Source organism: Varanus komodoensis, unplaced genomic scaffold (assembly GCF_004798865.1).
Source record: "Varanus komodoensis strain SLA01 unplaced genomic scaffold, ASM479886v1 scaffold104, whole genome shotgun sequence".
NCBI classification, from domain to species: Eukaryota; Metazoa; Chordata; class Lepidosauria; order Squamata; family Varanidae; genus Varanus; species Varanus komodoensis.
In genome coordinates this window covers 334,051-360,561 of record NW_025335289.1, presented here as the reverse complement: position 1 = coordinate 360,561, position 26,511 = coordinate 334,051, and the positions used below count along the sequence as shown (strand labels likewise).

Below are 26,511 nucleotides of genomic sequence, written 5' to 3'. Positions count from 1 at the left end.
AATAGGGGATGCTAAAATGGATGACAGGAATAGGAGATATTTGATAGTCCATGGGGTTGCGATGGGTCGGACACGACTTCACGACTAACAACAACAACAAGGAAATAAAGGAGGGCTGGAAATGACAAGTGCTTGTTTATTTCAGAAAATGTATATATTGCTTTTTGATTAAAACAAGGGGAATCTGCAGGTTACAAATGAAGCACAGAATACATTCCAAGTGGAATAGAATGAGCCCAGGGAAATAAATGAGATCTGCTGTGTTCATTTTGCTTTGCTTTAAGTGTTGATTTGGGTCAGTTTAGTATGGTTTTATACTGTTTCAGGTGCTTCTTTGGAACATTTCTATTTGGAAAGATGGCGGAGAATTCTCTGAAACAATCTATATGAAGTACACCCAAGGGACACTCCTTTGGCCTCCCAACACAGTCTGGGAAGCCATAGGGTTCTTCAGAGTCCCAGCTCCAAGATCCTATCCAGTCTCAGAGCTGGGACTCTGCAGGTCAAGCCCCTGCTCTGCCCCTCTGCAGCCAGCCCAGAAAGAATCGTGCTAGCGGCTGCCCTCCAAGGTCTTGGGCCTGGGAGAGAAAGCTCAGGCTGCAGACTTAAACAAATTCCAGTCGGGGCCACAGCCCCCTGCTTTCCCCCTTTCTGGCACTTTGTCTAGTCTGCTGGAAAGAGGCATCTGTGGTAAGTACATGGCAGGAGCTGTAGTGCCAGTGGCCATCGCTGCTGCTGAGCCTCGCGCCTTGCCTTGGATGCTCCTCAGTCTCTGAATTCAGAGGCTTGCATGTCTCCTCCATGGCAGCTGTGGGCGGAATCGCTCCCTGTCGATAAGGAATTGCAGGACACGATCAGGACAGACCATGAGATGCTGCAATGCCTGGAGCAGAATCCCAAGCCAAGGGAGTAAGAGGCAGTGGCCCTTGCAAACAATTGATTTTGCCCTCTGCAAAGGGGGCCGGCTTTGCATGGGGCGGATGCAGGAGCCCTAAGCGAGGTCTTCACCACAACATGCACACCTGTAAGGGCGGGATGCCTTGTTCCCTCGCCACCTGGATTGAAGGCATGTCCCCGGCACCACTGGGCCCAGCCCCGGCCATGGGGCACCCCGTAGTCCCCTAAGGAGGGCCTGGCCGATCCGTGGGACCGTGTGGGCCGCCCCACAGTCGAGGGCAGGGAAAGGCCTGCGTATTGTCACGGCTTGCAGCGCTCCTGGGTTCCGTCTGCATCAATAACGAAGCCATATATTAGTGAAGTTCGGCGCCCAGTCACTGGCTGGGGCATGCCAGGAGTCGTAGGCCTTTCTGTCGGCGTGATGGGAGTCGCAGGCCCTTTTCTCTCCCAACTTGCGAGGGAGGGTCCTACCGGGGCATTTCCAGAAAGCTCCCGCGCACGCGCAATGCCCCCGGGCGGCCTCCAGAGGGCGCAGCTCCCTCGCGGGCTCCGGCCCGGCCGCTCTCCGCCCCTCCCCGGGGACGCCTCTCTGCGCGCCTCTCTATGGCTCGACGCTGCCCTTTGGGGGCGCGGGACGGGGCGCGGGCATAGAGGCGCCCCGCAGAGGAGGGCGCGCTTCGGGGCGTTGCCAGGAGGTGCCCACTTCCGGTTCCTGGATGACTTCCGGAGGGCCGGCCTTAAAAGCCCGGCTGCCCGGCCGGGGAGGATACTGTGCGCGCCCTGCCTCGCCCGCGCCCGCCGCTGCCCGCCGCACGCTGGGGGAGCCGCCCAGGCGAGGCCTCCGCCCGGTGGGCACCGCGCGGCTCGCTGGCTGCGCCGCAGCCGTTGGGCCGCTCGCGCCAGGGGAGGGGGGGACGGCGCCGGGAGCGCCCTCCGCGGCTCGCTTCCCCGGGACGCCGCTCGGCCGGCTGGTGGCTGGCGGGCCGGCCGGCGCGCTCGCTCTCGGGCTCCGGCGCGCCATGCGGTGATCGCCTCCCTCCCCGGAGGAAGCGAGCGGCCCGCCGCCAGGTCCGTTCCTCGGCCTGCGCCCCCGGCCGGAGAGAAGGGCGCGCTCGGCCGGCCGGCCTCCCCGCGGCAAGATGTTCAGCTGGCTGGGCCACGACGACCGGCGGAGGAAGGACCCCGAGGTGTTCCAGACGGTGAGCGAGGGCCTCCGGAAGCTGTACAAGACCAAGCTGCTTCCGCTGGAGGAGTACTACAAGTTCCACGAGTTCCATTCGCCGGCGCTGGAGGATGCGGACTTCGACAACAAGCCCATGGTGCTGCTGGTGGGGCAGTACTCCACTGGGAAAACCACCTTCATCAGGTAACCCCGGGCCGCTCCCCGGGAACCGAGCGATCGCTGTGCTGCGCTGGTAAAAATGCGTTCTGTGCATGCACGTTCTTCCAGGAGAGCATATTCTACTCGCTGTGTTCTTTTTTCACCCTGGTAATTATCACTCTTCCAGCTTGTGCTTCTGATTACTGCTGCCCTAAAATGTTAGCTTACGGGAAATTATACATCAGAGTCCCTTCTGGTGAGTCCTGGGAGGCTGATGAGATGCAGTGTGTGCGAGTGAAGTCATACTAAAATGGAGGGTTCCCAGAGTGCTGGCTTCAGGAGTAGAGAAGATTTTCCCTGGTTTACCAAAACCGTACGCGAGTGATGAACGGGAAAGAAAGTAACATCACATTATACCAATAGAGCGGTGGCTGGCCAGTTAGAAAGACTTGTCTAAATAGAAATAGTTCTAGCCGAACTGTAAAACAAAGCAATGTTGGTGCTACCTGACATCAACAGGTAGGGAGTTCTAAAGAGAAAGAACTAATACACAGAAGGCTCAGCTCCAGCTTGGCCGTAGGTCCACATGGAAGCACCATATGCAGCTCATTTGAGAGTGAGCTGTGGGGTGGTATTGAAATGAAATAAATAAATTTGGTGCTCTGCAGGGGAAGGCTAGTAAGGGAGAAGGCACCGTCTCAAATATCCAGGTGCCAGGCAGTTGAGGGCTTCGACCTTGTGTAACAAAACCTTAACCTCAGCCTAGTAGCAAGTAACGAGTGCGTCTTTTCCTGGGCAAGAATGTTGCATGCTGAAGTGGGGCAGCCCCCAGCAGCTGCTGAGCTCGCAGCACTAACCGTGGCTTCCTTAAGGTGTGTCCCGATCATAAAGTTGATTTAATTCAGTCTTCAGTTCTATATTAAGTGTTGCATTTTTATCCTGCCTTCCTCCTGCTTACGAGGAACTGAAGGCAGCTTGCAAGCTTCTCATCCTCATATTAGCCTCACAACAACCCCGTGTGGTAGATGAAGCTGACGAGTGAGGACAGGTTCACAGGAGGTGTCATAGCTGTGGTCCCATCTCTAATGGGTGGAAGGCACTCAGTGTCACGGTGGCCACATAGTCCTCCAATGATGGCAATAGAGCCAGGAGCACCTCCAGAATAGAGGTGTAGTCTTCTGAAGACGGTGCACACAGTCCCACCCAGAACAAGTAATAGGTCTGATTCCTGGATTTGGGGACCACTCAGTCACAGAGCCTCCCTCTTGCCAGGATTCTGCTACATCCGATTGGCCCTCATCCTGCCCATCACTAGATCCAGGTACGCATCCAGGACTTGCCTGGACTCCCCTGATCCAATGTCATGGGAAGGTAGAGCTGTGTGTCATACACATCGATGGCACCTGGTTCCAAATCTCCTAGTGACCAAGCCTAGCACCTTCATGTTTAACAGGATGGTACCCCGTGTGACCTCATAGCTCAGTTATTTATTTTATTTATTTATTAAAACATTTCTATGCCGCCCCATTCGCCGAAGTCTCGGGGTGGCTCACAACATAAAGTTAAAATACAAGAAATAACAATATAAAATAATTAACAATATAAAATAAGTCACCCTGGCCAGATAAAATAAGCAAATACTATTAACAATTAAAATGACGCTTAAATAAAAAGGTCTTCGCCTGGTGCCGAAAAACAAATAGCGATGGCGCCAGGCGGACCTCTCTGGGGAGTGCATTCCATAGATTGGGCGCCACCGCAGAGAAAGCCCTCCTCTGAGTAGCCACCCTCCTAATTTCCTTCACGGAGGGTTCCCGGAGAAGGGCCTCTCCCGCTGATCTCAAGGGGCGGGCGGGCGTATATGGATGTAAGTTACTGAGAAACAATCCGCAGGTGTTACTCCCTGGAATTTGTGGTGATTCTCTGACGGGGCCAAGACTTTGGTGCTTCGTAGTGCTGGTATCGGCTGTTCTTAGCCTGGTGCCTTCTGGATGCTTTAGGCTGCAGCGCCCACTCGGCCAATGATTCAGGATGATTGGAGTTGTAGTCCAAAGCATCTGGAGGGGTGCCATATGACTAGCAGATGACTCTGGGTGGTGAAAACAAGCACGGATGCTGCAATCCCAATGAAATATTTTCTGATGTTGCCCCATCAGAAGTGCAGGCGAAAGATCATGGGATCTTTGGGTGGTGGTCGTGGGGAGACGATACCAAACCGTGTGTCTGTCTGGTGCTGATCAAGGTGCCACTCATAGTAGTGGGGTCGGCATGAAAGGGGTTTCTGGAATGCGGGATGCATGAGCTCGGAGGGAAATGGCAGCTTCCCATATTTGAAGGACACTTTTGGAGAACAATGGAAAAGCTGAAGAAATTCCAGGTGCCGCCTTCTGGTTGCTGCAAACTTGGATGATGACAAAAAATAACTTTTTATGAGTTTCTTGCAAAACCAGTTCTCAGACTTGATTCTGGTGCTTAAAAGTATATATCAACCTTTCTTAACCTGCTGTCTGATCACAATGAGTTGGGTAACAACTTTCAGCAGTGCCCAGTCATATGGCCATTCTGGGTGGGGCTGATGAGCATTGTAGTCCAACACGTCTGAAGTTGGGGAAGCCTGCAATGAATGCTCAGCCCTGCTTTGGCCCCTTGAAAACAAGGGCCAGGCCCAGCTCAGTCCGGGTGTTCAATGGTCATCGGACTTGCTTCCCTGGTGGGTATGGTAATATTTAAGGAATACGGGCAAACACCATAAGCCCAGTGGAAATTCCCAAATAAGAGGCCAACGTACCTGTATCACCTTAGGGGCTGTTCCCACTGAGGTGCTAAGCCTGGACTGTACCATTGTCCACTTCAGCCTGGGGGTCCATGGGTTGGAAGTGGGACAGCCTGAACATGGACATAGCACTCCGTGAGAAGAGCCAGGCCCCAGCCAGGGTTTTTTGGCTACGGCGCTTTAGCTGACATTAAACTAGGTTCTGTTCTCAGGTACACACTTAGCAGTCCTGCTGGGTGTCCAAAGGTGTAGCAGCACAGAAATTGTGGAAGCAAAGGAGTCGGAAGCAGGCAGCGATGAGTGCTCCTACCTGCACACGAAGTAGCTGCTCCTCAGTGAGCCTTTGGCCTCCGTCACCCCAGGCCTCGGCCATGTTGGTTGGGGCTGATGGGACTTGGCTAGAATATCTGGAGGGTACTGGGCATGGGGAGGCTGTCTCGGTCCTTCTGGGTGTGCGGTGGTGCTTTAGGAAGAGGCCTTGGCGCTGCAGCTGTCCTGGTTTTTTTCTTGGCAACGTTGCCCATTTCCACCTGGTGCTCCTCACATTTTGCAAGGAACAGGAGGAGGGAGAGCACGGAAAATGGCGCCGCCGCTTACAGGATGGCCACAAGGTGCCTGCTTTTGACCTGTGCTGGTTTCCTACCACAAATGGCTCTTGGGGGGTTAGCAATAGACACAGTTAAAAACAGGAAAAGCTCCCTTGAGCGCAACACGTCCACTAGCACTGGTCTGCTGGAATGAAGGGACTGTTGCCTGCAGGCAGAAGGGCCACAGAGAGGAGCAAACGCAGCCCTCCTTGGCGGGGGGAGTCACTGGGGAGACCCTCTTCTGTGTTGGCCCATTTGTGCTTCCGGCCAGAAGGGCCTCCAGACAGCTGGGGAACTGAGCGGGGGAAAAGGCCTTCCTTTGGGTCGGCTTGGTCCAGAGCCACGAGAGGCTTTAACTACTAACAAACACCTTGAGTTCCACTTGCGAAAGGAGGAAGTTGCCTGTTCCTTCTAGCGAGCCCCAGGCAGCCGACTGATCCACAGGTGAAGTTCCTGGGCGCTCTTCAAAGGCAGCCCCGGTCGGAGCTTGCTACTGTCGTCCAAATGGGGTGTAGTTAACGCCGGCGCTGTGTCGGAGCCCCTCAGAATCCATCTCTCTTAGTCTGCAGACTCCCTTTGGTGCTTGGCTCTGTCTTAGGAAAAGAGCAAGCCGCGCTGCGAGGAAGTGTGCAATCGCACGGCGGCCCAGGTTGCACAAGAGGCAGCCTTCTGCAGTCGAGGGCCTCAGGCGTGTGTGCGGAAGAGGGACACTGCTTGTGCAATGGTTGTCGTACAGGCCGGGACTCCTGGCGAGCACCTCACAAACAGCACCGGGCAAGCTTACCAGGAAGTTGGGCGCACAGTCCCAGGAAAGCCGGGGAGCTGAGCCCGGGAGATCCGACGGATTCCCACCCCAAATGGCTTCGCCGCACATCCCAGACTAACGCAAAGAGTCACTGGCTGGATCAGGCCTCGTGGTGCAGCAGCCTCAGGTGAACGCTTTGCTGGCCAGGCCAAGGCCTGCCTGCGGAGGCATCCGCAAGCACACCCGAAGTGTGTTAGTATTTACTGAACGGACTTGAGGGCCGGCCACTAACGGCACGCTCTCTGGGTGGTCAGAAGACAAGCCGGGGTGTTCAGGACCGGCTCTCCCCACCCGTCAAGAGGGAATCCCTGTCCAGCCCATGGCGGGTAGCGCAGCCATCGGAAACGAACCTGGATCGGATCGTTCACCCAAGTTTGCTGTACTGTAGGCCAAAACAGCAGGAGCAGCTGTAACTCTGCCCACACCTGTTGGCCAGGGCTGATGGGAGTTGTTGGCAAAAGCATCTGGAGTGGGTGGCGCACCCTGTTCTAGCGGCGGCAGAGTGAATGGTTTAGGGCCGGGCCTCTTCCGGTGCTGGCATCTCCCCCGTGGACGAGTGTTGCTAAAGGATCTGCCTGGAACTGACCTTAGTGGTTGGATTAGTTTATCCGGTGGGCTTTACACCTGCCTTCCCTTACCTAGGTTCCTTCAAAGAAGCTGGACTACAGCTTCATCATCTTCAGGCTGGGGATGATGGGGAGGTAGCCAAGTTCCTGGGGGGGGGCGCACACACTGGGGAAGGCTCGTTGCATTCCAAGCGGTGATAGAACGGCCGAGTTCAGTGCCTGGGCAAAACAGAAAATCGCTGAACTATGGAGACGACTGGTCTGCCCTTTCTCTCGGCTGCTAATAACCACCTAGCCGAGAGAAGGGGAGAAAAACAATTGCTGGGGGAAAGGGGGTGAAAGGTGGTAATTTAAAAAACAACAACCTGGCAACACCTGGTGATCAGTGACCTTGAGACTTGCACCTGCTTCCATGTGGCTGGAACGCAATCCTTGTGCCGAGGGGCCGAGTGCAGGGCAGCAGGCCCGCCCTCCCTCCCGCCCTCAGAACTGGGGCAGTGCTTCATGAGCAGTCTGTTCCACAAAGGTTTTTTGTTAAGGAGGTCTTAAAAGGTGGCAGAAGACGTGTAGAAACTCAGGGAAGAAAAAAGGTTGCTCAAGCTCTTATGTCCCCACCTAAAATCCACTGATCTCCCCCCTCCCCTGAAACATTTGCTTTTTGACACGTCCGCCTTCCAGGAGATGTGCTGAATCTGCTCCTGGGCCAGCTGGGGTTAAGTGCCGGCTTAGGCATCGGTCCGCAAGACCTTTCCCAACCTGGTCCCGGCAAGGTGTGTGGGACTTGTGCCGTGCTCCGTGCCGGTGTAGCCGGGGGTCAGGAGGGCCGGGACAGCCGCCTTGCCAGGTGGGGCTTGCTCCTGTGTAAGGCCGCTTTGCCCAGGTCAACAAAAGCATTCTTTGCTTCAGGCGGCATTCCATTGCCCCTCCTCCTCCTCTGGTATCCCAAGCACAATAGCAGAGAGAGATGCCTCGCCTTAAAAGTCCCAGACCAGGGATTTTTAATTGTAAAATACGTAAAATAAAGATGATGTGGGGTGAGGCGAGGGGGGTTGAGCCTGGTGGGCCCTGCTGGGTGTCTCGGAGGACGCCACGCGGTCTGGGGTTGCCCCCCTGCCTCCCCCCTGCAAGGGGCACTTGGTGCTTTGGGACTGATGCTGCACGCAGACCCGGCAGCTGTAAGGAGACTCCCCGTCCTCCGTGGCAGCAGCTGAAGGCATCTGGGTCGGATCATGGCGAGGGGTTCAAATGACCCCCCCCCCCCGTGACGCTGTTCCGTTTCTGCAATAAGGGGGCAAAAGTTGCTGCTCTTCCGTCGGGGAAGCTGGTGGTCTCCCAGTGGCTTTGAAGGAGCCTGGACCAGAGGCCTGCTGTGCTTAAGGTCCTCGAAGCAAGGCTGGCGGCGGCCGGCCTGGTTCCAGGGAGACGCGGCTGCGCTTATTGGTGGGCCCTGGAGACGCTCTCCCGGTCAGCTGAGGGGCCTGCCTTGAAACGAGGTCAGTTGCGTTGCCGCTCTTCCTGCTGCGTATGTCTCCTCTGCCGGCGGGTCATCTGAGCTCCAGAGCGTGCACATGGGCCGCAAGTGCCGAGCCCCCACTGCTCGGAGCCCGAGACGTCGTCACTGCCCTGCTGGCGGCCAAATCCGTGCGGGTCCCCAGAGGCAGTCGCGTGCACCCGCCTTCCTCCCGCGTCACTTGTGCGGGGCAGAGGAGGCCAGGCGGGCCACCGTAACTGAAAAGCACACTATGCCGTGGCCACTGCTTGGGATAGCGCTGGCTCGTGTCCGCATCCCCGTGGGTAATAAAGCAGGCCCAGAGGGGCTGCTCCGGGGTCCCGGCTCTTCTGGGCATTTATTGCCGTACTTTGGTCTGTTCTTGCCCAGAAGCCTCAAGGGAGGGCCAGCGGCAGCATGCGCGTGGTCGGTCCTTTCGGAGGGTCCCCACCCCGGCAGAGGCCCACCACCAAGACTGCCCCCCCACCCCCGGCCTTGTTCCTTGCTTTTCACCTGCCTACGCTTCTGGGCCAGACCTCGGTGGCGGATGGGAGATGCCGCGCTGCCTGGTTCTTGGCCGGTCAAGCAGGCAAGTGGTGGCAGCGATGAGACAGAGGAAAAGGAGCGAGAGCAGCTGCTGGTGGTCGTGGTGAGGAGGGGAATTCCATGATGGGGGGCCCATGGCGGGTGTCAGTGCCTGGAGCTGACCCTGAGCGGGGTGGGAAACCTCAGGCCATCCTGTGCGGCCCCTGATCATGCAGTGGCCCCCTGGCTCCTGCAGTGCCCTTTTGCCCTGAGCGGTGATCCCGGGCCTGGTTCGCTCTGAAGGGTCTGGGCAGGGGCTCGGGAGACCCTTGGCAGATTGTGTCTGCTCCCCGAGCAGAACTGTGTAGTGGCAGAGCCACCATTCCCGGGGGGCGCCCAGGTCGGTGGGAGACGGGAGCGGCGCAGCTCAGAAGAACCACCTGTGGCTTCTCACAGGCTCCCTTCACGCATTAGGGCACCTCCCAGCATGGCTGGGCTACCGTTTCCTTCCTCTGCCGGGCACCTCTTTTTCATGCTGCTGTGCAAAGTAGAAAGTTGCTTTCAGATGCAAAGCAGGGATCGGGCCAACTTAGCGGAAGAAGGGAGAAGAAAACGAAGCAAGAATTAAAAAGGGGTGATCCCCCACGCCCCTTGGCCCATCTCTGGGCAGCAGACCCGTGGGAAGGAGCGGGGTCTTTTTGCATTGTGTCTCCGTGAGCGGTAAATGCAGAGGAGGAAGAGGGTGTGGCAGAAATGCGTTGCCGTGTTGTGACTCCGTTCCCCAAACTGGCCCTTTCAGCCACGCTGGACTACCATTCCCCCCAGTTCCAAGCCAGCTGCAGTAGGTGACACCCTTGGGACTTCTGTGGGGTGGCCCCATAGCATGCTGGCGAGCTCTCTGGGACAGAGGGAAGGGATAAAGCAGCTCTCCCCACACCGGACCGTCTTCATGAGAATTGGGTGGGGATCCCGTTAAGTCAGGAGAAGAAAGAGCAGGGCAGGCTCGGGGTGCGTACGCCCCTTGGGCAGCAGACTCTGCCACCCGTCGGGGTCTCTGGGCAGAGAGCGCAGTGCTGTCGTCTAACAGGGAGGTCGCCGTTGCTGCCACTGACTGCGTGGCATTTATATCTAGCGTTCCTTTCTCTCTCCGCCGGCTCCTGCCAGGCAGCTCGCTTCCCCTCGCCAGTCTGTTGCTGGAAGGGTCCAGTTGCTGCTTAAAGCTGTGCGCAGAACCACGGATTTGCCTGCGTGGGGGGGGGGGGCTTCTGCCCCCCACAGGGGGAATGTGTCTTGCACTGCTGATGTACTTCTTCCGGCCTTGCGCGCTCTCACTTTCGCCTCCACCCGCTCCCACCCCAAGCATAATGACAGCCTTGTTCTGCGAGGTCTGTGGCACCATTTGCCCAGGTCTCCCGGGGGAAAAGATGCCACTCCAGTTTCTGGAGTCATGCCACGTAACCTATTTAATTTTCTCCCTGTTTTTTTTCCTTCCTGCGCAAAATGCCAGAGCTTAGATTTAGATGGCAATCCCTCAGGCAGGGTATTCTTGGCACTGTGGCAAGGGAGGGAAAGCTGCTGCTGGACTACAGCTCCCATCATCTCCAACTGTGTGCCAGGCTGATGGGGGTCGGAGTCCACCATCATCTGGAGGGGCAGGTGCTTCCACCTTGGTGCACGGTTGCATCCCAGCAGGATGACCGGTGACGGGGTGGTCCTTGGATAGCGCCGCTTCTGTGCTCTGGGGCAGGGGAGTGGGACCCCTTGCATTCGGGGGGGGGGCAAATTCACCTTCAGGGAAGTTCTTGGGGGGCACATTCTGGTGGTGGGTGGGGCTGAAGGCCAAAGGGGTGAGTTCCACGAGCTTCTTCTCAAAACCCTGGGAGGAGCAGGGTGAGCGGGTCCTCCGAGTCTTCCTCCAGCTTTCGGCCAACCGTGCTGACTGCCGTCCCTCCAGGCTGGCCTTCTGCTCACCCACAGAGTGCGGACTCCCCAGTGTGAGGGGCTGTCTTGGTGGGGCTCCTCCTGCCTCGGAGCCCCCACCGTGGTACCACGGGCATGCGGGTCCATCTGTGGGTCCATCTCTTCCTACAGTAGCATAGATGGCGCCCACCCACCAGCCACGGGACGCTGCAGGAACTTTAAAGGCCTAGCTGGCCACTGTTAACCAGGTCAGAGAAGGCAGGGGCTGGTGGAGGGCCCTGGGATGCCTCGGTACAGCACTGGCCCCGAGCGCTTGGGTGGGGAGTCTTCCTGCGTGGATGGCTCGTCTAAGATGCCCACGTGGGTGTCAGTCCTGTCACCTCCTCCTGATGGCTCTGAACTCAGGAAGGCTGGACCAGCCTAGAGGGTACAGGCGACTCCCCGCCACTCCTTTTCTCGATTTTGGAGCCTGGGAGAAGTCGCCCGTAGCTGGCAGCAGAGATGACCTGTAACTCTGGGAGGAGTCTCCCCCCGGGGTGAAGGCCGGGCGAGTGTGTCCCACCAGGGCTCCGGGAGCGTGGAGCTGGGGTCAGCACTGCTCCGGCCTACCTTGCCCGATGCTAAGCAGGGCACGCCCGCTCGCTGCACATGCTGGTGGGTTTTGCTGTCCCACAAGAGAGAGAAAAGGACTCGGGTTTCCTCCCCTTGGAAAATCCGACGGCAGCAGCCAGTCGGCAGCAGCCAGTCGGCAGCAACCCGCCTCGCGTGGTGCTCACCGGCGGAGCCTGCAAGAAGCGCCCTCCCCGGCCTGCATCGGGCTCGGCCCAGCTCACGTCATCTGTTCATCCTTAGGTACCTCCTGGAGCAAGACTTCCCTGGGATGCGGATTGGGCCGGAGCCCACAACGGACTCCTTCATCGCCGTGATGCAGGGAGAGGTGGAGGGCGTCATTCCCGGGAACGCGCTGGTGGTCGATCCCAAAAAGCCCTTCAGGAAACTCAATGCCTTCGGCAACGCCTTCCTGAACAGGTCAGTGTGGAGGCCTTTGATATCGGGCTCCCCGCAGACGCAGGCACCTCGGCAGGCCGGCCAGCGCCTTCGTCTGGGACCCAGATTATATCTGGCCTTTGTCTAGTCTGAGTCTGGAAAGTCTGTTTTGCAGCTCCCTTTCCAGACAATCTCAGCCGAGGTTTGGGAGTGCCCTGCTGCCAGCTGGGCCCTTGTGGCAACCCGCAGGGGAGGACTAAAACGTGCGTTATGGAGGGGGCCTCGAAGGACCAGCAGCTTGTGACTTGGAGCATAATTTCCTCGCTGTGCTTCCCCAGCCCTGCCTGAAACCGGCTTGCCTTTGGACTAGCAATTGCACCTGTGATGGGGAGGGAAGCTTTACTCCACAGGTCTTCTCTGTATTCAAAGTGTTTTCTTGGCCCCCCAAATGCACGGAATTCTCTCAAGGTGGTTTGAAGCCTTAAATACCCTTCTGCTCATCAGCCTTCCAAAACCTGGTGCCTTCCTGATGCCTCAGACCACAGTCGCCCGCAACTAACTAAAGTTAAAATTTGCAAAGCTGGAACACTTGAGCTCAAGTCAAAAGTTGGTGTTTAAAAACCCCCGAACCCTTTGAAGCGGGTTAATGCCTGCACTGGGCCTGGCCAAAATCGCTTGGCGACGCCTCCTTGGCCCAGCTTAGAGGGGCATGCCTCTTCGGGGAGGGTGGGCCCCGGGTGCGCTGGGCCATCCCGCTCCGACATTGTGTGTGCAGAGTCGAGCAGGAAGGCTGCTTGGCAGGGGCTGAACTGTCCTGCCCTTTCCAAGGGATCTCATTGTGAGAATCGCTGAATGTTCATGTTCCCACTTGCCGGGCAGAGCGAATATAATAGACGGGAGGAACAGTGCCACGTGGGCGTGACCGGCAGCCGTGGCGTGCGGTTGTGAGCTGGCAGCCAGCCCCTTGGCCAGCCTCGGCCTCCTGCTTCTCCTGCCTTCCCTCCATGCCTCGCCCGCCCGCCTGCTTGCCTGTGCATGCGCACACGTGCCCACGCAGAGACTTGGCTCAGCAGCTCCTCCGTCAGCTTCTGCAGCGTCTGGTCTGCTGGTGGGGTCGATCTCGACCTGTTCCCCTGGAAGGTGTTTGCTCTGATCCTTTGTGGTGGTGCCAGGGGTGTTGCGCACCACAGAACTGCTCTGGTCTCATCTTTCAGCGGTGTGTGACACATCTGAAAAACCCCCGAACTGTGATAAAAGCGCAACTCCAAAATTACTTGCTGAAGCCAGATAGGATGGTGTACACATAGGCCTGGGTCACGCACCACAGCAAGCCAGTGCTTATTTAACCCTGTGTTGCCCTAAGCAGGGTTTTCCTGGCAGATGATCGAAACAGCCGGGTTTCCTGAACTCCGTGGCAGTTTGTCTCCCTTCTACTTGGCTCGCTCCCCCCATGTGTCCAAAAAGTGTTTGCGGTGCTTGTGTCAGTGGCGTGCGGAGAGGCTGGTTCTGTTTTTTTTAAACTGCTTTTGCCCTCTGCTTCTGTCGCCTGGCAAAACACGCTTCCCAGTGTGCACAGAACAATATGTGGCTTAAACAACCCAGTGCTCACAACCGTCAAGGGTTCTCTTTCTGGGTTGTCGGCAGCCAACAAACCATGGCTGCATTTATGCATCATAACAACCCAAAATGCAACAACCTGCACTATAGGTTAGCCCCATGTGCAAGCCGAAATTAGGCGAAATCCAGCGTGGCAAAACCTGGGCACTCATCCAACAAGACACTTCCCCTGGTGCTTATTTGTTTGTATTGATTAGTTATATTTATATCCCACCTTTTTCCTTTCAAAGAACCCACAGCGACTTACATAATTCTCCTCCTCCTGCTCTCGGTCTTATTCCCCAGAACAACAACCCTGTGAGGTAGGTTGGGCTAAGCTTCTGCAACTGGCCCAAAGTCAGCTGGTGAGCTCCACAGCTGAGCAGGGACCACAGCGCAGAGGGCCTGATCCCCAGGCCTGTGCGCTGCACCACAACACCACACGTGTTCCCGCATCCCCCTCCTGCTCTGCTCCGGAGGGTCACCGAGCCCTTTGAGAGCATGCGCCTTCGGTAATGTTCGCCATAACTCGGCATTATGCTGAGGGCCCCCTTCGAAATCCCGGGCAAGCCCACCCTTTTACGCGTATCCGTGCATTCCTAGTTAACCGTGGGGGCCCTGGGCTAAACCCTGCGCTCTCCTGACACGACGGGCGGCCGCTCCCCGGGATTTCCATCTGGCACGTTGTCGAAGTCGCTCGCGCATCAGCTCACGCAGCCTTTCCCAACCCGGTGGCAGCCCACAAGTGCCGGACTGCAGCACCCGGCTTCTGCGGGACGTCACCGGGGTGGGGAATGTGGCGCAAGCAGTCGAGTTTGTGCGTGCACACACACCGTCTTGGGCCAGGGCAGGGCGAGGTGGCGGTTTGCGGTGCCCGTTTGCATGGGTTTCCTTCAGTGCCAGATCCGTCTCCTGGCTTTGCAGGCACTTGATTATGGCCCTGTTGCTTCTTGGATGCTCACTGGCTGAGATGACTCAGGGTTGGGCTCCTGCCAGAGGATTACTTGAAAGAAGACAAAACATGCCCAGTTTGCAGAGAAACCTCAATCATCCCATGAAAAAAATGCTCTCCATGGCAAACGTAAACCTCTGGCAGAGAAGAAAGTATTGTTTGCAGGTTGTCAGAATGAGGGCTATATTTACTTTGGTATTTGAGCAACTGAGTATAAAACTCATGTGATTTTAGAATTATTTTATTGTGGCCATAATTCTAGCCACGTCTTTAAAGCATCTGCAAACACTCAGCTTTGAATAAGGAGGCAGAATGCGGCAGACAGGTGTGAAAAGAACGAAAACCTTGAGTCATTTTTGCGGGTGGAGCCCATGTTAGCAGCTGCTAGGACTCGGGCCCTGAGTCTTTCCTTTGAAGCTCTCAGGTCCTTAGAGTCCCCTCCCTGGAGCCCGGGAGCACTTGCTGAGGTAAAGCCGGAGCAGCTTTGGTGATCCTTGATCCCTCAGGATTAGCCAGCTCTTGGCCCACATGGGCTTCACCTTCCGCCGTCCCCCTTGAACCTTTCTGCTTTCTGAAATCCACTGCCTTCCTCTCCCCATCTGTGCATGCCTTTTAAAAAATGGAGGCTTCCGTAGAAGGCAAGCTCCTTTCAACACACGGATCCCACATGCAAATATAGAGCGTATGATTAGGATATGCAAACTTGTGGGATTCCCGGATCTGGGATTACGGTAGCACTAGGGTTAGGTGCGAAATCCCTCCAACACACCCTTGGCATGTGGTTTGAAGCCCAGCCTTCGCCAAATCTTTGCTGGGTTGCACCATTTCAGAAGGAGGGAACGCTCCTCAGTACGAAACCGACGCCTTCCCTTGGAATTAAGCCTCTGGGGGAAGCTGGAAGGCGGGGGGAACGGGGAAGCGGGGGCTTGGTTGCCTGTGGCTCTGTTGTCCCGACCAAGGCACTTCCTGTGGAGCGGGGCTTGCAAGTGGCCACACAAGTGATGGACCGATTACAGCGGCCCACCTTGGGGGCTTCCGAGGCCCAAAGGCTTGCTGGGTGCCCCACGGGGCTTTGACCCCCTCGCACCTGGTGCAGCAGTCAAGGGGGTGGCCAGTGGCGCAAAGTGTCGTATATGCAGGTCACGCGCCCCGCTGCCGCCAGAGCAAGCGCGACGGATTCACCCATCCCTAGGCCTGGCTCCTTCTTTTCCCCCTAATGATGTCATGGCACATTGTTTTTGTGTGTCTCTTTCCTCCTTAGATTTGTGTGCGCACAACTGCCAAACGCGGTCCTGGAGAGCATCAGCGTCATTGATACGCCCGGGATCCTTTCTGGGGAGAAACAAAGAATCAGCCGAGGTAAAGTTAAAGGAACAGCATCTAATTATCGGACAAAGATGTCCTTCTTCTGGAGTTGGCTTAAGCCTCGCTTTGAAATTTAGAAGCGCGGAAGCCAAATAGGCGTTGCTCGGCAAAATCCTTTGCCGGCAGGATTTGCTTTGGAAAGTTCTGCAAAGCTTTAAAGTTGGCTGCAGGGTGGGGAAGCAGGAGGGGCATGCTTGAACGTCCTCCCCCTCAAGTAAAATCTGAAGCAGGGGCTGTACCAGTTGGAACAGAGGAGACGAGCTCATGCTTTTGGATGGCTGCCCCAGTGTGAAATATTCTGCAGGAAGCTAGTGTTGCCTTGCATAACTTGGATTTTATTTATTTGAACTATGCTTGCGCTACACGGTTTCCCCCTGGAACTACACCGGTTTTTGGTCTTGATTATGCCCTACCAGTTGCATGGAGTCACAGCGGTGTGGGGGTGCCGAGGGGCTGGTCATGGGTTTTTTCCAGTAACCTCATGCTGTTTCTCCCAAAGTTGAGAGTGCTCTCTGTGCTGTTTTCCCCCTTTCGTTTCCATGTTCCCAGCCGAAGCAATGACAGGACCCTGGGAGCGTCATGGGGATAATTGGTGCCTGTTTTCACACTCTGTCCAGCACATCCCAGAGGACATATCAGGGCTGCTGAAGCGTCTCACCCTTCACAAGAGTGACGCTGAAAGCTTTGAAATCAGATTTGAACTAGAATCTTGGCAGGGGGGTTAAAAAAAGAATTGTTCTGAGCATTCTCACACATACTGAATTTTGAGTCATACGCCTGTAAAGAACACGGGTGGGAGTGGAGAAACACAGAAAATTGCTTCATATATTCCACTAGTACGTATGGGTAGGGGAAGGAAATACGCAGCTTTTAAGGTTGTCTCACCTGACGATAACCACAACAATGGCATTGCATTTATACCATGCCTGTCTTCCGCTTGCAAGGGACCCAGAGCAGTTTTCAAGGTTCTGTTCCTCTCTTCACAACAACCCTGTGAGGTAGGTTAGGCTGAGGGTTCATGACTGCCCCAGTGAGCCAGGCACTCTGGCATTCCTGCCCTCCAGCAACAGGCACCACCCTGAAGGTGGGGTCCGAAGCTTTCCTGAAAAGGAAGGCCCGAGGGGACACTTCTGGGTTGTGTTCATCTCTCTCCCTCAACCTTGGTAGAAGGCCTCCAAGGTGGATCACTGCTCTGAGATCTGTTGAGCTTCAATAAAAGAGCGGCACGCACTTATTTATGTGCTGCTTCAATTTATATGCCGCTACATTGGACACTGAGCAGCTTCGAGGGATTGCCGAAAGTTTGATAACCAGAAGGAAGGCAGGAAGGGACGAGCGCATGACCCTTGGTGGGGAGAGGAGGCGACGCCACGTGCAGCGTGTCGGTGGAGCTCGGAGCTGGGCTGCTCTGCTCTGCTCGAGGGATCTGCCATCCGAGCCACGCTCCCTTTCCCCAGAGTAAAGGGGGCCCGTGACCCAGAGCAGGGCCATGCAGCTCCCTCCGAACTTGTGCCAACTGCGCCTGGGCAGAGGGGAGTGGCTGAGATTGGGTAAGTGCGTATCCATGAGCAACTCGATCCATATTGATGTCTTTTCCCCCAGATACCAAACCTCATTTCTGTAATATTTAATATAGACAGGAAGCCAGCCCAAAGCACCACATTAAAGGAAAAACTGGGATGGGGGGAGGGGGAAACTATAATAGGAAGAGTGTTTTCTGAACTGTTCATCCGCTTGCCAGAGTTACCTTTTCCAGCCTGATCTTCGATTGAGGAATGAGTTGTCTCCAGGGGCAAAACTGGGGAGCACTCTGCGTGGGCGTATCCTCTTGGGTATTGCTAGCTGGAGAATGTTGGGAGGCTGCTGATGGCTGGAAAAATGAGCATTCCCCGTCAATTCTGGCCAAGAGTAAGTGGGGTCAAGAACAGGGAGTTGAGTTTCTGGAAACGAGCCGAAACCCTGATGAGATCATTTCAGGCTCGCAGTGTACTTGTGTAATTATTCTTGCATCTGGGGAGTTCTGCTTTAGATGGAAAATCACTCCTACTATGAAAATGTAAGAGACAGAATCTGAGGGCCCACGTTCCTCATACATTGGTCACTGGCACTGTTAGAACGTGGAATGGGTTGTCTGGATTGAATGTGAACAGGAGTAGTGGTCTTCCTGGAAGATGGCCTGGAGCTCTCAAGCTCTTTTCACCTGTGTGGTCTCTACACACCCATTGACTCTTCGAAAAGGAAAAGAGTTTGGGAACATTTAAAGAATTTTGTTTCTTCCAACATCATTTGATGATAACGGGATATTTCAAGAACAGAACTAAATTATCAGATAGGATCCACCAAAAATACTCATAAAAGGCAACCCCTGACAATAGAGAAAGAGGACCTGGAGAAGTTCCTTTCGCTCCATAATCTCCAGGATAAAGCTTTAGACAGGTCCAGCTCCTCAGTTTTTTTCCCGATACTTCGCAGGAAGGCATTTCTGAATGCATATCCCGCTACAGGTGGAGTGAGGTTTACCTCTTCCACGAGCAGCAAAGCAGGCCGGCTAGATAGACTTCAAGGAAGTAAAAGCGGAGTTGTCGTGGCATCATCACCCGCTGGCCCAATCATGCCATTTTGGCTATTGAATTCGGCTTCGGTCAGATCTTCCCCAGGGGAACACCCTTGTGGTCTCCGCTTGAGCAAGCATGTGGACTCCGCTTGGCCTCTTGCCAGAGTGGTGGGAAACGTCTAAGAGAGTAATCAGAAAGAAATGTCGCAATTGCGAATTTACGGGCAACAGATGAGAACTTCTGCATTAACGGGAGGAGGATGTTCAGTTTTTAAAGTCCTGTAGTAGCCCTACAACGAAAGGGTGTTGGTTCAGTCAAGGGTATTCACTGAGAATGACCTGTATGTATGGCTGAGGATGCTGGGACTTGTAGGACTGTCTTCTGTCCAAACCTGCCTAGGGTTGCATCCTGACCAAGCTGACTGTCCACAGCTTCTAGCGTTACTGTAATTCAACAGCGGCTCTTGAACCTTTGCATTACAGAGACTGTCCCCCTCTGCACCTCTCCAACTGTCGAGCAACCTCCCAAGCACAAGGTCTGTCTGCATCTTGTGCAGAGTGACTTGAGAAAGAAATGGAGTGCATTCCTGGGGCTGAGAGATCCATTCTTCACCCCGGAGAGAGAGCTCAGTAGTGCATAATTCCACGCATTCCCGGGCACGGACACAAGCCAGGCGGGGAGCGGTGCGTCTCTGTGTCGTCACCATCCGGCCTTCCCTCTCTGTTTCGCAAACAGCTAGGCCTCTGAGCATGAATCACCATACCTTGGTCGAGGGGGAAGGTTGGGTGGGACACTGGGCCGTGTGCAAAGGCGGTCAAGCATGTTTTGGAGAAGAGTGTTTTAAACACACTAGCAGCCTCAAAGGTGGTCAGTTCTTTCCTGGGTTGGCCACTGCGGCATGCCACCTGCCACTCAGAGTCTGTCGACTGTCATACGTGAACAGTTTTATTATTATTATTATTATTATTATTAGAACATTTCTATGCCGCCCCTTGCCGAAGCCTCGGGGCAGCTTACAACACAATAAAATACAATACAAAAATAACAATATAAAATTAAACTTAATAATATAAAATAAATAAGAAATATAAACGATATAAAAGAAGTTAGAAAAGTTATAAAAGAAAAGAAGTTGCCCTGGCCAGATAAATAAGTAAATATTGTTAACAATTAAAATGACGTTTAAATAAAAAGGTCAACACGTCAAACAGCTGTCAAACGCCTGCCCTGCAGCTTTATTTGGGCACTGGTACTGCATGTGAAAGAGCTGTATATCTGGAAAACATTTGCCATCAAAAATGAGGAAAGCAGGGAGTGGGATTTTATTTCCGCTTTAGTTCGGCATTGCGACTCGTAGCCGCACAGCCAACTCTCAGGAGCGTGAAGCAGAGACGGGAATAGACCGTGCTGGCAATCGTTTCAGATGGAATCAGTGTGGTTTGACATAGTCACCCAAGCAGTGTAGCTTATGGTTTGCCTCATGTGCTTTTCAAAACGCAAGAGTCTGCCAAGCCCCAGAGAAGAAAGTCACGATCAGCCCTTCCAGGAAACGCTTCCTGTTGAAGCCGTTTAAGGGTGGCCATTGCGAATTTGTGGCCGCTGTCAGCTCTCGAGGGTGCAAAATGTGCATTCAAGCAGCTTGGAGATGATGGGGCCGAAAGGCAGAAAAGAGGGAATGTCGCGATCTGCACGTCTCTTATGCCAGTGTTGAGGAAAAGGCGCAAGAGCGGAGTCCGTTCTACCAGCTTTCCTTCGCTGCCGTAGTGGCTGGACTCCTGAGCACTATTTCATAGATGTGCAGGCTGCCCCTTGAATAGTAATGACTTCCTTGACCATTAATTCTAAAGCAAAGCAATAAACCATCTAGGCCACGGCCTCGCGCACCGTTGGCACCGTCAAATCCTTTCTTTGACCTTGGTCGTTCTTGACAGCACACGACCGCAGAGTCTCATGAAGGCAGAAGGCTTTTTTAAAACTGTTTCTGCTTTTTAAGACTGTTTCTCACCACTTGTGCTGTATTCTATACCGGACGGTATCCCGAAGAGGTCACCTAGGATTACCGTTGATTGATTAAAAATAGACCGGGGTCGAGCTGGAGCGGCTCCGGCTTCTCGGATCCGCGCAGTGGGAGGAATGCTAGATGACTGCCGTATCAGTGGGAGGCCCAGGCCTGGTTCAGTGGGAAGGGACCATCTCCCATTTGTTTGGCTCTCGCGACTCCTTTGCGGTTGCCTCGGTGCCTGACACGACGACGACGGCCGCCTGGGAATGGCGGCCGGGGGCTGCGTTTGCCAGGGGGCCTCCTGGATGCCGGGCTGAGCGAGGCGATGCTCGCAGGAGACAGAGTGTGTGGAGGGCCCCTTGCTCTGCTGGCCTCCCTTTCTCCTCTCTCTTTCCACCCCCCGCTTCGCTCCCGCGCTCTCCATTCACACGCAGCGGGCTGCCCCAGAGCACCCTTGCCGGAGGTCTGGACTGGGTCGAGGGGAGCGTGGGATTAGACAGCAGCCCCGCCTGAAAAGGGACTCCTCCTGTGGTAGCATCAAGCTGGCTCGGAATGGGGTGAGGACATAAACAAGCGCCCAGAGGGGTTCCTCTAGCTGCAGTATTGAGGTCTTTTAAAAATAAAGGCCTGGGGCCCTTCTAGCTCGTGGGCCCCACGATGGCCTCCTGCTGGGCTTGGGGAGCCCCCTTTGATTCCTTTGGGGTGGAGCGTGGCCTCCAAGCCCTGCCTCCTGGAGGAATGTCTGTTTTCTCAGTGTGGAAGTCCAAGCAGGGGTCCGCATCCCAAGCACACGACACGGGGAGATCCCCACTGTTACCCCCCAGTACCAGCTCGGGTGCTGGGAGCTAGCAAACGGGGGGGGGGGGGCAGGATAGCCACTGACATCATCCAGTTTGTGGAGGACCAGTGGGGGGGTCCTCTGAGTCATCCCCCTCCCTTCAGCTTGGTCCATTGCGTTCCCCGGAGCCGCCGCCAGCGTGTCTCAGGAGGCCTCGCCTCAGTCCTCACGCGCCCCTTGGCTTCCCCACCAGGGTATGACTTCGCAGCCGTCCTGGAGTGGTTCGCGGAGCGGGTGGACCGCATCATCCTGCTCTTCGACGCCCACAAGCTGGACATCTCGGACGAGTTCTCGGAGGTGATCAAGGCCCTGAAGAACCACGAGGACAAGATGAGGGTGGTGCTGAACAAGGCGGACCAGATCGAGACCCAGCAGCTGATGCGGGTCTACGGCGCCCTCATGTGGTCCCTGGGGAAGATCGTCAACACGCCCGAGGTGATCCGCGTCTACATCGGCTCCTTCTGGTCGCACCCACTGCTCATCCCGGACAACCGCAAGCTCTTCGAGGCCGAGGAGCAGGACCTCTTCCGGGACATCCAGAGCCTGCCCCGCAATGCGGCGCTCCGGAAGCTCAACGATCTCATCAAGCGGGCGCGGCTGGCCAAGGTGAGTGTCTCGGGGGGGTGCCCGTAGCGTTTCCTGGCCCCCGGGTGGCGTCCTGTGCCCTCCGGCTTGCAAATCCCATTCTCCCGAGGTTTGACTGGGGCAGGCTGGGGGCGGCAGGCCTCTTCCTGCCGGAGCTTGCATGGGATCGCGCCCCCCGTCTTTTAAAAGAATGAGAAGACCACCCTCTGTCCTGCCCTTAGGTCCACGCTTACATCATCAGCTCACTTAAGAAGGAAATGCCGTCGGTGTTCGGGAAGGACAATAAGAAGAAGGAGCTCGTGAACAATTTGGGGGACATCTACGCACGGATCGAGCGAGAGCACCAGATTTCCCCGGGAGACTTTCCCAAACTGAAGAAGATGCAGGTGAGTGAGTCCTGGAGGCAATGACAGTCAGCCGGGCTCCGACCACACGGAGCACTTTTGCAGCAGAGCTGGCCTCGGGGAGAGCCGGCACGTCGGAGCGTTTCGCTCCTGCTTCCACTCCTGTGGGTGTTTCTGCTCCATGATGTTAGGACAAGAAGGGGAAATGCCGGCAAGAGGGCAGCCCCGGCCCAGCTTACCTCCGGGTCTGGCGAGCCCAGCACCGCCTTCCCGATACCCCCACCTTTACTGTGGCTTTATACAGTAAAAGAACCACCACCAAGCAAGCCAGTTAACATCCTAAGCGATCCGTTCTGTCTCGGCCCTGTGCCGTAAAATACATAGATCTTCAGGGCAGAAACGGAACTCCTCCCATCTCTCGGTTTGTCCAGGTTTTTGGAAGCCACGTGGCTCCCGTTTCCTTAAGAGCCACAGCAGATGGTGCTGCTGGGGTGGCAGTGGCTGCATCTGCCTCCGAGCCTCGAGAGGGTTCGGCATGGCAGTCCCCGTCTCCGTCACATAAGCGGTGGGTGGGAGGTTAGCCAAACCCAGAAACTCTGACGGTGGCCAGGGGTTTCTTGTTGTCTTGAACAAGCCATCTGTAAAATAGTGTACACAGAGCAGCAGCGGGGGCTCACAGCCCACGACGCCCGCCTCCCTTCGTAACGTCATCAGCTAGCTCGGTCTGTGGGGAGCAGATGGAGAGGCCTTATCCTATAACAGCGTGAAAATGCTCTTAGGTCTCGGAAGGCTTGCCCCAGCCAAGTAGGTCACTGGGATGAAGCTAGTGTTCAACCTAGTGCATGGCGTGGAGGGGGAGAACTCCCAGAGATGCTTTCTTGTGGCTCTTTTTTCATTTTATTTGATACTGCCCTGCGTGGTGGACAGCCCAGGCTCCTGCCGCAGCGTTACGGAGGTAAATTCAGCCTCTGAACGAGCAAGATCTGTCCCATTTGGCTCACCGTGGCACTAATGCGAGCCTTTTGGTGGTGTTTCCCCAGAAAACCCCGACCTTTTTTGCATATCTTGCAAAGTATAGGGAGGGAGAATGAAAGAGCGCTTGGATGGACCCCCCCCCCCCCCCGTTTCCTTCCCTTGCCGTATTTGTAATTGTTCTTTATGATGAATTTTTTCACCGCTTTGGGCTGCTTTTTGGCTGGAAAAGCAGGATACCAATCAGCAGCCATGAAGGGCGCATCAGACTGTCACAGAGTCCTCACCCCGTTGCGTTTCTCACCGCCTTTCAGGAGCAGCTTCAGGGCCAAGACTTCAGCAAGTTCCAGCCCCTGAAGAACAAGCTGCTGGAGGCCGTCGAGGACATGCTGGCCAACGACATCGCGCAGCTCATGGTGCTGGTGCGCCAGGAGGAGTCCCAGCGGCCCGTCCAGATGGTGAAGGGTGGCGCCTTTGAGGGCACGCTGCACGGCCCCTTCGGCCACGGCTACGGCGAGGGGGCCGGCGAGGGCATCGACGACGCCAACTGGGTGGTGGCCCGGGACAAGCCCATGTACGACGAGATCTTCTACACGCTCTCGCCAGTGGATGGCAAAATAACCGGCGCGAACGCCAAGAAGGAGATGGTGCGGTCCAAGCTGCCCAACACGGTGCTGGGCAAGATTTGGAAACTGTCCGACATCGACAAGGACGGGATGCTGGATGACGAGGAGTTTGCCCTGGCAAATCACCTCATCAAAGTCAAGTTGGAAGGCCACGAGCTTCCGAACGAGCTTCCGTCCCATCTCATCCCGCCCTCAAAGAGGAAGCTAGCCGACTGAGAGGAAAGGCGGCACGCGACGGGGAGAGAAGCGGCGTGAATATCACTCAAGTTGTACCCATCCACATGTGAGGTCACCTTTTGGCTCGTGAGAATTTTCAGGTATACAGAGGGACCTGCTGGAAGGCCACGGGTTGGGTTCACATTTCGTCCTGCTTAGACCAAAGCTGGACCCGCTGCTTGCAGAGCGCCTGCTCTAAGTATGACTGAATCTGGATCGAACCCCGAGTCCTATCCTTTCTCATGATGATATGCAATGGACTTTTCCCTCGAAACTTGTTGGCTTCCTGATCTGCACTGGTAAGAGCAGAGGTATGATAGGAATTGAGAGGGATAAGAATATACAAGGACTGTTCTCAAATGCACACTTGTCGTCTTCGCAGCCCTGAAGGCAAATGCGAGCCAGACCCACATTCCCCGGGAAATCGCCCCCGTTTCCCAAACTTGCATTCGCATCCAAAAGTGATCATTGGCCTAAGTGCATCCTTGCGCACATGGTCTTTCCTCCCCCACATCTGCGTTTCCATGCTTTGTCCTATGGGGGAAATGTGTCCTTTTGATCAGGCCAAATGCACAGTTTTACAGCGTCCAGTTTTCCCAGTGAAAAATGTGCATTTTCCCACTGCTATATTTAGGGATGCCGAGGAGGCACACTGAGCATCCAGGAAGAATTTGGAGGCACGCCAAGGTGCGAGAGCACTTCTGCCTGTCCCTGAAGAGGGAAGCAGGCCGAGAGCCCGAGACTGGCTAAGGATCGCTTCCCTCATAGTCCCATCCGGCAGGTCGGTTAGCCCAGTGAATTTGTCCCCAGTGAAATTTCAACCAGCCCTGAAATTGCGCATGGGCCGCAAGCCGAGCCCTCAGACGAATAATAGCTCCGGGCAAGGGGAAGCTTGAAACTCACAGTTGGGCCTTTGACATTTTTGTGGAGCATTTGTCCGTGGTCCATCGTCCTGCCTGTCGTGTCTTTAAATTTTCAAATACCTGCAGAATAGAGGCAAACCTGAACCTACCGGAGCCATAGGAAATCAGTGACTCCTGGCCAGCTAGGGTGGGTGTGTGGGGGAACTCCCTGTCACTGTTTTGGATACATTTGGGATTCTGTTATAAAGCCTTGGGTGGCAGCCAGTGTAAGTTCTCTGCAGCGTAGACCCACTGATTGTACTATCACTGGATACAACCCAGTAACCCAGTTGGGTTAAGAGCATTGCTAGGCTGCAATGGCTCCGGGGAACAAGATAGTTGGGGTTGTATGTAGCTGTGGTGCCTGGGGATGATGGGAGTCCAGCATGTTTGGAGCATCCCAGGCTAGGGGAGGGGGAAGAGGAACAGGGGGAATCCTGGGCAAAGATCTGGAGCTTCCTGGCCTATCCCTGCACCTTAAATAGGCTGGGCGGAGGGGGGGCAGACAAGTTCTGGTCCGGATACTTACCTTTCATTATTCTGTATGTATACATACAGAAAAGGTTTGCCTGCGGCTGGCAGAAGGGAAGGGCTCGTGGAAGGTGCCTCCACACGAAGTTTAGGGACATCGCCTCCCCCCATCTCAGCTCGCCCATTGGGACCCCCAAGCCTCCGTGTGGCTTTGGGGTGGGGGGTCCGGAGGCAGGCCACAGGAGGAGTACGGGAACCCCTGCGTCCCAGATCTCTAGGCTTCTTGGCGGCTGCTCCTCGTGTGAGAGCAGGGGGCTGCTGCGTGTGTGCCCGCCCCACGGGCGCATCCCTCGCAGCCTTCCCCACGGATGCGTCTGGAACCGTCCCTCCAAACCTGGCCCCCCAGGAGTGGCGCGGGGCCTTACGCTGAACTTCTACTGTGACTTGACAAGGGGTTGCGGGAAGACAGAACCGAAACACGTCTAACTTATTTTATATCTCTGTGTTAATATTATATAGAAAAATATATATTCTGTGTGTGTACAAACATCGCTATTGCAGTGCATTTATCATGTCTTAAGAGAAAGTGAATGCATTAACTTTTTTTGTACCTGCATCCCAAAACATTATTAAAAAACCGAAGGCCAAATCTCCTCGAGTCGGTGTCTCCTTGCATAAACGGAGCTTTAGGCGGCCTCTGGGTGAGGGTTGTATCGAGCCGCACGGTCTCTTGGCTCCATTCATGGAATTCGAGGGGGCAGAGAGAACCACCCGGTCATGCGGCTCCCTTGCTGTCCTCCCGTGTCCTCCGGCTGTTTCCTTTGTTTTTCCTCTTTCCACAGGAATCTTTTATGCACTTGTCAGCAAGTGGACTAACTGAAAAGCACTAAAATCCGTCTCCCAAACCTGTATTACTGATCGGAAATGAATGAATGTGCTTTTTCCCCCCCTTTTGCTTTTTATGTCAATGGAATCATGGACAACTGGTGGTCCACACCTCTAGCCTCTGTAGGTCAAGCCAGTTCTGGCAGGGCTGCAGCCCTTACCTACCCTTGCGCCCTCCAGATGTTTTGGACAAAAACGGATGGGAGTTCGAGTGCAAAACATCTGGAGAAGACTAAATGTTAAAGAGAACATGGCCGGGTATTAAGGCTGGAACACCAGCTTGGAGAAGGTTGTTCCGAAGTGCCCACAGATCCTTGGCTGTTGGGATGATG

At 55.3% G+C, this 26,511-nt stretch overlaps 1 protein-coding gene across 1 annotated transcript; it reads left to right on the top strand.

Moving 5' to 3' along the window:
* Positions 1-1,955: 1,955 nt before the first annotated feature.
* On the top strand, positions 1,956-25,943 carry LOC123017873 (EH domain-containing protein 3). The gene is made up of 6 exons (XM_044419516.1): positions 1,956-2,263; positions 11,736-11,912; positions 15,680-15,777; positions 21,372-21,784; positions 21,985-22,149; positions 23,394-25,943. The coding sequence occupies exons 1-6, from the start codon at positions 2,037-2,039 to the stop codon at positions 23,919-23,921; spliced, it is 1,608 nt and encodes a 535-aa protein (XP_044275451.1). The 5' UTR covers positions 1,956-2,036; the 3' UTR covers positions 23,922-25,943.
* Positions 25,944-26,511: the final 568 nt, after the last annotated feature.